The sequence below is a fragment of the Tasmannia lanceolata genome, unplaced genomic scaffold (assembly GCF_043159265.1).
Source record: "Tasmannia lanceolata isolate RefF3 unplaced genomic scaffold, GAP_Taslan_0.1 ptg000015l, whole genome shotgun sequence".
Taxonomy (NCBI): Eukaryota; Viridiplantae; Streptophyta; class Magnoliopsida; order Canellales; family Winteraceae; genus Tasmannia; species Tasmannia lanceolata.
The window spans coordinates 17,628,765-17,639,854 of NW_027518692.1; the positions used below are offsets into that span (position 1 = coordinate 17,628,765).

Sequence of the window (11,090 nt, forward strand, 5' to 3'; positions counted from 1 at the left end):
CTCCGTCACATAATTTTGGATCATTTCTCGTATTCCAGGCGGGTTTTCCGGCCAATTAGATGTTGGGTATCAAACATTTGGGAGGCATGGAAGGATGAGCTGTTCAACCCAGTCTGCTGCCTCTGGATTCTCAGGCGGTTCTTCGTCGGTCCTGTCTATACTAAACACAGCCACTCCTTGAGCATTGTAACCTGGTTTGAGAACTAGTATAGGCACTCCTTTGTTGTCATAGACTCCCTTCCTAGAGCTATCTTTGGGTGGCTTAGCTTCTGATGCGGCTTTGAAGAAGGCCTTTAGAGTCTGCAATTGCGTCGAGGGTATCACTGGGGATTCCATGATCGATCAGTTACAAGAAAGCAATGATTACTCTTTAGAAGAAAAAAAAAAATCTCACAATTCATTCAAATGAGGCGTAAGTGAGAGCTCTCCTAGTTTGGATCCTAATGAAATGGCTGACAATTTGGCCAAAAAGGGTGTAACATCGGAGGACATGGTCATCCATTGTGTACCCGAGGCTTTCGGGAATAGTTGTCTGTAGACTAACGGAGTCATCATGAAGTAATTGGGGATGTTATATGTACTATTTCATGGGACATCTTGTCCCTTGTTATAATTTTTTATTAATAAAAGTCAATTTTTTTAAAAAAGTGAGAGCTCTCCTAGTTGGGATCCTAATTTTTAAGGAGTCATTATTGAAAATGTTGAGTCCCCAGATTTTAGGGATTTCAATAACCAGTTGTGACGATTGGCTTGTTAGGTTTAAGCCGTCTTTCGTATTTATTGTTTAGTTTTCTTTTGATTATTCTTAATTCTGATCGGTTGTAGAGTCCTAGTTGTGTTGAAACTTGAGATCATTGTAGATGTTTATGTTTTCTTATCTCTTAATGAAAACACAGATAAGATTTCAGCCTAATTTCGTGCTTGTGTACGAGGGACTGGTTCTCCCAAACGAACCACCATTCCTTCTCCTATTTTCTATTTCTGGGTACCTATCATTTTGGTCTCAGAGCTTGGTTGATCATAGCATGACAAAAAGGAGTCAACCCAAGAACAAATCAACCATGGAAGAGAGAGTGGAGAAGTTGGAAGAGACTGTTAATAATCTGGTAGAGATGTTTTCCTAGTTTTTGGAAAGTCAAAACCAGAAATCCGTTGAGGACGAGGCTTCCCACGGCAAGGCTACCTCTCCCCGCGTGGAATTAGAGGGAAACGACGTATCAAAGTCTAGAACACAGGGAGGATCTGTCCAAACGAGGTTCACTAGACTTGAGTTTCCTTGCTTTGATAGTTTAGAACATCCTACGGGATGGGTGTATCGTGCCGAACAATTCTTTCGCTTTCATCAAGCTGCAGAAGATATGAAGGTACCTCTTTCATGATTCCATCTGGAGAGTGAAGCGCTACAATGGTTCCAATGGTATGAGAAAGCATACAAAAATATGGAGCAGAAGGACTTGAAGATAGCCTTATGTGTTCGATTTGGGCCTACTGAGTCTGAGGATTTCGATTTGGCCCTTAGTAAGCTACGTCAGACAAGTACGATTAGAGAATATTAGAAGCAGTTCGAAAAATTGTCAAATATGGTTGAAGGATGGAGTGAGAAGGCACTGATTGAGACTTTTATGGGAGGCCTCAGGCATGAGTTGGCGGGTGAAGTTCAGGTCTTCCGTCCAAAGACATTGAATGAGGCGATTGGGTTGGCACGGATGATGGAAGATAAAAACCAGCATGGCCAGATACTTCAAAAGGCTACAACGATTGAGCATGAGTACCCAACATTAGATCTGAAGGGTCCTCGAAGGTAGGGATGCAACTCGGGTCGGGTTGAGGCCAACCCTACCGAGATAGCATTCCCTCAACCCTAACCCGGCCCAACCCAAGCCTCGGGTTGAGGATGGTCAACCCTAACCCAACCCACCTCCAAATCGGGTCGGGTTGGGTTTGGGTTCACCTTTGGCCAAACAGAAAAATACAAGGAAAAAAACATAATCCTAGGAAAATCATGAAAAAAAATAGAGGACAGAGGTTGGGTTCGGGTTGGGTCGGGTCGGGTTGCCAAGGCTTCAACCCTAACCCAACCGGAAATTGAATTGGGTTGGCTTTTCCAAACCCTAACCCAACCCAACCCGAGAAAATGCCAACCCAAACTGAGCCAAAATCGGGCTGAACCCGACCCAAGTTGAACCCTTACGCGAAGGCTTACAATAGCTGAGATGAAGGAGAGACGCTCTAAAGGGTTGTGTTACAATTGTGATGAACACTTTGTTCCCAGGAACAAGTGCAAGTTTCCACAATTTCAGTCGATTGAAGTTCTTGACAGTGACAAGGAAGAAGAAGACAAAGAAGAGCATCCGCCTTGAGGACAAGGCAATTTTCAAGGGGAAGGGAGTGTTGAGTCCCCAGATTTTAGGGATTTCAATAACCAATTGTGACGATTGGCTTTTTAGGTTTAAGCTGTCTTTTGTATTTATCTTTTAGTTTTCTTTTGATGATTCTTTATTCTTATTGGTTGTAGAGTCCTAGTTGTATTGAAACTTGAGATCATTGTAGACGTTTATATTTTCTTGTCTCTTAATGAAAACGCGGATAAGATTTCAGCCTAATTTCGTGCTTGTGTACGAGGGACTGGTTGTCCCAAATGAACCACCATTCCTTCTCCTATTTTCTATTTCTGGGTACCTATCAGAAAACCAAATAATAGAAGGCGACCTGAAAATCTAATCCAATTATTTTGGCAAGCTATCATGAGGAGATATTTTTCCAATTGAATGATGTATTTTCATGGAATGTAAATCAAAGACAGTCTTGATGCATGGACATCCCTCGCTGCATCCTGTGTAGGGGTGCAACTTGGGTCGGGCTCAAACCCAACCCAACGGGTTCAACCCGAATTTTGCTCCGATTGGGTTAGGGTTGAGACCTTGGGCAACTCGACCTGAACCTGATTTGTTTCCTAATTTGTTGGGATTTTTTTTTTAAGTCTTTGCCCTGGGTTAACTCAGATCCAACCCTACCTGATCTGGAAAAAAACAAGCTAAGTTAATTTAGAGGTAGGTTGAGTTAGATTTAACCATCCTCGACCCAAGGCTCGGGTTAGGGTTGAAGGAATGCTATCTCGGGTTGGGCTAGGGATGCCCCAACCCGACCCTATCTGAGTTGCATCCTTAATTCTATATATCGATTTGGGTTTTGCCTAATACTCCCTTTCTCCCTTTTGAATCCTCGCTAGCATTCTTCGTTCCATTCCTACGGCTGAAGGAATGCTATCTCAGATCGGGCTAGGGTTGGCCCCAACCCGACCTGAGTTGCATCCTTGATTTTGTGTATCGATTGGGTTTTGCTTGATACTCCATTTATTCCTTTCGAATCCTTGGTGGCATTCTTCGTTCCATTCCTAGGAGGCGTTCTTTTTAAGTAGCTTAAAGATGGGCTCACACGTTGTCGCTAACTCAGCTATAAAATGACTCAAAAATTGGATCCTCCCTAAGAAACCACGAATCTCTTTCTAAGTTCTTGGCAGTGTCATTTCTTGGATCACTTTTGTCTCTTCGACATAAAATGTGCCTAAAAAAATTTACATCCATTTGTTCCACTAAAAGTGGGCATAAAAATTGTTCTACGCCTTTGTTACTTCGAAAGAAACAGAGGATAATAGAAATTTCTGGAACATTTCCAAAATAAACAAATGGCTAAATAAAAATTAAAGACCTCTTTGGAAATATGTAAAAATTATATGCATGTCAAAGCACAACATGATTATTTGCAAATAATATTGGTTTTATAAATGATATCTATTTCTATAGGATTCATTTCATAGAAGAGTGGCAAAGTTTACAGTCGGCTACCAACCTGAAGCCAACCCTCCTCCTTTATCCTGGCTTGGTACAGGTTGTGAAAAACACAGTTGGAGTTCTGTGCGACCGTAAAATATCTATCAAGTTGAAGGGAAAGTTTTATAAGGCAGCTGTGAGGCCAACCATGATGTACGGCTCAGAATGTTTGGTCACCAAGAAGCAGCATGTGCATAGGATGAGTGTATGGAGATGCGAATGTTTAGATGGATGTGCGGCCACACAAGGTAAGATAGAATTAAAAATGAAGACATCCATAAAAAGGTGGGCATGGCACCAATTGAGGAGAAGATGAGAGAGCATCACTTAAGATTGTTTGGGCATATCCAACATAGGCTTTTGGATGCTCCAGTGAGAAGAAGTGACTCGTGCCAAGTTGATGGAGTAAAAATAGGAAGGGACAAACCGAAAACAAGTTCGGTAGAAACAGTGAGGAAATACTTGATGGCTAGGAACATAACAGAGAACATGACCTTGGAGAGGACAGAATGGAAGAAAATGGTCCATGCAGACGAACCCAACTAGTGTCAGGATTAGACTTAGTCAATTTGAGCCACATAGATTCTTTCACTTTCTTCGTGAAAATTTTCTAAAGGATTCATTAGCCGACCCCAACTAGTTTGGGACAAAGGCTTAGTTGAGTTGAGTAAATGATATCTGTTTGCAGATCAGAATGAACTTCAAATAAATTTTATTTGTAACTTAACATTTCCATTAAAGCAAGGAAATTCATCTAACCCCTTCTTTCCTTGCCTGATCCAATTTAGCCATCCCATCTCCGCCCCTCTCTTCATTCAAATCCTTCAGACTAATCACCGGAAGCTCCATCTCCACACCCACAAGTATAAAAACTCCTTGTGGCTTATACTGATCATGGCCAATAAATCTGTAGATTTATAGTCTGCTTGCAAGGAAAGATGATGTTTGCAGGTATCAATGTGAGCAAAAATTTCAAAATCTGCCCCAGAAAATCAAGCCACCATAGGAGACTTTTCTTTTAGAAGAGGAAAATAACCTGTAAGTAAAGGCCAACATGTTTAAATGGTCTAAGCCATTCATTTGTTGAAAATCAACTTTCTTAGGAAAACACTTTCAAAACGGAACTGCTTTTGGAAAATAAAGACAAAAGTGAAATTTATCCACAGCATTTTTTGCATTTGGTGGGGAGATTGGAGCTCACTTCCTTGTCTTCTTGTCATTTTCTTATCAGCCTCACTTTAAAGGCGGCTTTGATTTTTGATTATTATTTTGTTCAAGGAAAACGACTGTGAAGAAATAAAGGGTAAGTTCTTTCTTTGATTTCTTTGACTATTATGTTCAAGGATGGTCGTTTTTCTTGAACGTAATAGTCAAAAATTAAAGAAAAAACTTAGGCTGTGTTTGGTTGCACATCGTTTAGATGCTAATATAGCATTGAACTCCCTGGGATGTCTCCTAAGTAATTATTGCATATGTGCTGAGATGAAATTCTGACTTTTAAACTAATTTGAAAAAACTTGGGAATTGTGCTCCCCCCCCCCTCGCCCTTCTCTCTCTATACTGGTAATGAAACCCCCTACTTATTCACCTATTCTCCAATGCTATGCCGTGCAACAAAACACTACTTACCACAATTCACCGAGTTAATTCCAAGCAAATCCAATGCTTGTCTCCTCCCTGTTGACTTCTTATTCCACTACTCTTCGAGTCTATGCCAGGCAAGTAACATATGGCATATATGTTTAGTGATCAGGAACATCGATCTCATGGGTCATCACAGGGCAGTCTAGGTTTGTTGCGGAGATCTCATTCACAAGATGCAGGCATGCAAAAACCAGCAACTTAAAGTTATCTTTAGGACTTCTTTTTCATCAAGCTTGACTAACGGTCTAGAACAATCTGATGAGGGTGGAAGATAATGAAATGCAAGTTATAAAATACGTAAACGCCTTCACATTTTTATGAAATTAAATTTTGATGGAAGTTCTAAAGGCAATCTCAGCTCTATCCAATCATAAGGGGGAGTTTTATGAAAACATCAAGCCAATGATATCCAATGCTTCTCCAATCAAATTGACACAACATGTTTTTTTTTTCCCGGAAGTGCGAGCTCTCCTAACTAGGCTCTAAAATTTTTAGTCATCATCTGAAAAACTCATAATAGAAGGGGATCTGAAAATCTAATCCAGTTATCTTGACGAGCTATCACGAAGAGATTCTTTTCCAATTGAATGATGTAATTTCATGGAATGTAAAGCAAGAAATCTCGTCCTTCACTGCATCATGTGTATTAGTTTGGGTTTTTCTTAAGGCTCATGGAATGTTCCATTTGCAGAAAAGATTAGCTTTAAATAAGTCTTTATTTTGCAACTGAACATTTCCAATAAAGCAATGAAATTCATCTGAAAACATTCCCATTCTTTCATTGCCTGATCCAATTTTGCCATCTCATCTCCGGTCTCCTCTTCATTCAAATCCTTCAAACTAATCACTGGAACCTCCATCTCCACACTCCCAAGTATAAAAACCTTTGAGACTTATTACTGTTTATCTCCAATGCATCTTTAGATTTATAGGCTTATTACTGTTTGCAAGTTCTATTTGCATCGATGTGGCCAGTAATTTAAAAATCCTCATCAGACAGTCAATTATCCATGGCTCACATCTTTCGATTGCATTCATTTGCTAGAAGTCAATTTTCTTTTCACCGATTCACCGTCACTTTGAGGAAATAAATGCTCATCTTTGCAAGTTCCAAGGAAAAGTGATTTTTTTTTTTGGGGTTTGCCAACTCCTCAAGGATTGAGAGTCAAAGCCTCAAACAATGAGCTACAGGCCCAGCCCCCCAAAAAAATAGCTCCTTAGGCTCCGTTGACTTGTTTTCCCGGGAAAGGAAAAGAAAAGGTTTCCCGGGAATCTGACGTGGCATTAGGAAAAGAAATCCAGGGAAACTGTGCAGAAAAGGTTTCCCGCGCCTGTTCACTTGCACAGGAACTGCGCAGGAAAAGGTTTCTCGAGAAACTGCTTGCCCACCTTTTTCACTAGTTTTCCTGGGAAAGCAAATCCCACCAAAATAAAGGGAAAAGGAATCTCACACTTGTGAGAAAATATTCATTTCCACATCATTTTTTCCATTTTTCATGTTAGATGTCACATTTTCTACTTAGGCTCCTTCAAAATCCTGTGAAGACAAGTGAACATGTGAATTTTAGCTTTCTCGGGAAAAATGAGGTGTTTTCCCGGGATTTGGTAATCCCGGGAACGCGAGTGAACAGAGCTGTTCTGCATGGACTTTTTCCATATAATATTTGATTTAAAATTCACTACTTGTTATACATAATTCGTAAACAGTGCGAACTCTTTTTATTTGTCACTGATTAAATGCATAGGCTCTTGTCTCCTCGAAATGACCTGTCTTGAGAATGATTAATGATTCAGTTCTCTTACAGTTCACAAGCTGCTACAGAAATATAGAATTACAAACTACCCAAAGGCCAAGCAATTTCAAATACCAAAGTATTCAGAGCATGTCACGCCCTTGATTTTGCATGCTGCTTGGAAATCTGCATGGGACCCTTCTTTGTAGAGGCGCGGATTCTTCTCATCTATTAAGTCCCGCACGGGTCCGATCACCTTAAACCTGTTTGGGCTATACGCGGCAGCAACAGACAACCTTGCCTCACCACAATTCAGACCTCTGTGCAGAAGACTCTTATAGCGCCCGTTGCTTACTACCTCCATAAGATCACCTGTATTTATCAGTAGAGCATGTGGGTGGACACAATTCACACTGCACCATTTCCCATTTCTCATCACCTGCAAGGAAAAATGTAAGAAAGGGTATGTTGGCCACTGCCAAGAGTTGAAATTGCACCATACATGTGCTGTTATCCTTTACAGTAATATGAAAGGATTGGTTTCGACAAATTTTGTTGAAAAATGCTAGCATTATATGCTCGCATTTTTCAATTATTTAGACCATGTTGACAACAATGATTTTTTTTTCCATGGAATATAATTAGCTTTTAACAGGCGGTGAGAAGTGTAGGAAGAGTGAGAAAGGGAGAGAATTGAAAGGGCAGAGTGAGGAGATGGATGGGCCTGAAGTGGTTGCAAAATAGGGGGAAAACTCTATTTTGAGTAGGATTTTTCTTCCCTTTTTTTCAGCCACTTCTCACACTCACCTCACTCATGCCCTCTCTCCCTCCCCCACCCCTCCTTCTCCCTCTTCCACCACTTGATAAACTAATATTCCATGGAAGAAACTTCCATTGCTGCCAAACATGGAATTTTGTAACCATGCTCACTACTTGATCACCTGAAAACCTTCGCGTCCATCGACTACTAGTAGTATGTTTAGTCCATTGATGTCCCTGTGCCGTGGTGCCGTCAAGGTAGTAACACCGGCAGGCACCGCCGGCATCATATTGATAACCATCATCATTGCTGCCGCATCGCTCCCACCATATGCATCTATAAATGTTTCTGGTTTCAATCCTGCATTCACAGCCAAACATCTAAGTAGCTTCTCTGCCAATCTTTGCATCTCCATCACATAATTCTGGATCTTTTCCCGTACTCCCAGCGGGTTTTCTGGCCAATTAGATGTTGGGTCTCCAACATTTGGGAGGCATGGAAGGAGCATCTGTTCAACCCAGTCCGCTGGCTCAGGATCCTCTGGAGGCTCTTCATCGGTGTTGTGTATACCTGATAAATATAAAATGATTCAATAACACCAACTCTAATGGCTTAAGCTTTTGGAGTAATTGGTTGTTTCACATGGTATCAGAGCCATTGCCTCTCCAGAGTTAGAACCCAAAAACTCTTTGATATTAAAATTTGACCTCTATGGCCAACCCAAAAGAGAGGCCACATGTGCCATGTATATTGCAAACCCAAAAAAAAGGAGCCCCAAGTGAGGGGAATATTGAAGTATAAATGATTAAATAACACCAATCTAACAGCTTAAGCTTTTAGAGTAATTGGTTGTTTCACAATACCAAACACAGCCACTCCCTGAGCGTTGTAGCCTGGTTTGAGAACAAGTAAAGGAACTCCTTTGTTGTCATAAACTCCCTTCCTAGTGCTTTCTTTGGTTGCCTTTGTTTTGGATTCAGCTTTGAAGGCGACCTTGAGCGCCTCTGCAAATGCATCTATGGCGTCACCGGGAACGCCATGATCGATCAGCTACAAGAAAGCAATGGTTACTTTCAGAAAAAAAAATAAAAAAAATCACTGTAATTCATGTTATAAACATAACAAAGGGCCATCTAAGAAGTGATTGATTTTGCAACCAATATTGGTTTTATTAATGAAATATAATCAATGACTTTCTATTTGCAGATAAGAATGAACTTCAAATAAATCTTTATTTTGCAACTAAACATTTACAATAAAGCAACGAAATTTTCACCTGAAAACATTCCCATTCTTTCATTGCCTGATCCATTTTAGCCATCTCATCTCCGGGCTTTTCTTCATTCAAATCCTTCAGACTAATCACAGGAACCTCCATCTCCACACCCAGGAAGACCAAAAAAAAAACCCACTGTTTAAGGCCTATAGATCTGTAGAACTATATAGTCCTCTTGTAAAGAATGGTGATGTTTACAGGTTCTATCTGGTCAATGAGAACAATAATAATTTAAATATCTCCCTCAGAAAGTCAAGTTGCCATAGGTGACTCCTTTTTAGAAAAATATATCTAATTGAGGACCACATGTTTGGATGGTCTAAGCCATTTATTTGTTCGAAATAATATTTTTCTCAACACTGTGACTTTAAGGGCCTTTTTGAGGGGATAAAGGTTCATCTAGCTCTGTTAAATTAATTTATTTCTTCGATCATAGGTGACTTGGATTTGTTTTAGTAGGGCTGCAACTCGGGTCGGTCGGGTCAGGCCTTGGAGAACCCAACCCTACCCGAGAAATATCTCGGGTCGGGTTTTTTTTTCCAGAAAACCCACGATTCCCAAACCCAGCCCTACCTATGATAAATCTCGGGTCGGGTCGGGTTTTTTGACGCTGACGCAATTTTTTAAGGAAAATTCTTGTTTGGCAAGGCAACTCAACTCATAGAAGCAGAAATTACACTCACATTACACTTGAATCAAACAATGATGTAATTACACTCACATTACACTTGAATCAAACAATGCTGTAATCAAACAATGTTGTAATTACAATCAAACAATGCTGAATCAAACACTTGAATCAACTCAACTCATAGAAGCAGAAATTACACTCACATACAATAACAGTGGGTGCGTGAGTTTTCACTTTTAACTTTTAACTAACAATAGAAAAAAATGTACATACTATAACTTATGTAACTCGGGTCGGGTCCCTTCAAACCCGGCTCGACCCGAGATTCATGCGGGCTTTTGAATGCTCAACCCGGCTCGACCCGAAACCCATGAAACCTGAATCCAACCCAGGCTATTTTCGGGTCGGGTAAAACCCGGCTCGAGTTGCAGCCCTATGTTTTAGGCCCATTTTATAATGAGCATTTCCACCTAAAAAATTGGCATAAAATTTATTGTACACCCATTTACGTAAAAAGAAATAGTTCATAAATGAATGATAAATGTGGTTAGGTGACTTGGAGCCAATGGGCAATATAATGGAATTTAAGCCATTCCCTTGTCTGCAAATGGCAGAATTTTTCTTATTAATTTAATTCCTCTACTTGTTCTCCCAAGAAAAAGTAAGCCATCTGTGAAAGGGCAGTGGTAAATCGACTCCGCAAATGGATAATTGCCTGGAAATTCCCATAGCTATTGATTTCAATTTAATATTAGGTGAGGGATTATAATTTGGGTTTTACCAACGGGTGCGCTCAGGGCACTCCTTACTCGTTAAGGAGCTATAAAAAGGTAATTTTACACCTGTTTTGAGAATTTAACAAAAAGTGAAATTGCACATGTTTCTAAAAGCATGTGTAAAAAACAGGTGTAAAATTACCTTTTATAACTCTTAACGAGTGCCCTTAGGGTATATTAATAAGCAAAACCCTTTAATTTTACCCTTGATTTAAAGTCCTGATCTTTTTTCTTTTTAATTAATTCTATTTTAATGAACGTATCTTCGATGAAAGATCGATAAAAATAACATATACATATTGGAGTAATATAGCGCTTGCCGCTTGGAAGAGAGGCTCAAATAATCTCACGTTGGTGGGATAGCCCAAGAACAATAGAAGAATAAAGAGAAGAAGAATATTTTTTGTTCCTTTCTTGAAAGAGGAAATGTTTATGAGCTC

The 11,090-nt window shown here is 40.0% G+C and overlaps 1 protein-coding gene across 1 annotated transcript; it reads right to left on the reverse strand.

Annotated features, from left to right (window-relative positions):
• Window positions 1–7,167: 7,167 nt before the first annotated feature.
• Window positions 7,168–9,403, reverse strand: LOC143846835 (jasmonate-induced oxygenase 4-like). The gene is made up of 4 exons (XM_077355415.1): window positions 9,244–9,403; window positions 8,831–9,017; window positions 8,149–8,537; window positions 7,168–7,646 (listed from the first exon to the last, which is right to left on the reverse strand). Exons 1-4 carry the CDS (start codon window positions 9,343–9,345, stop codon window positions 7,335–7,337), a joined length of 990 nt encoding a protein of 329 aa, XP_077211530.1. The 5' UTR covers window positions 9,346–9,403; the 3' UTR covers window positions 7,168–7,334.
• Window positions 9,404–11,090: the final 1,687 nt, after the last annotated feature.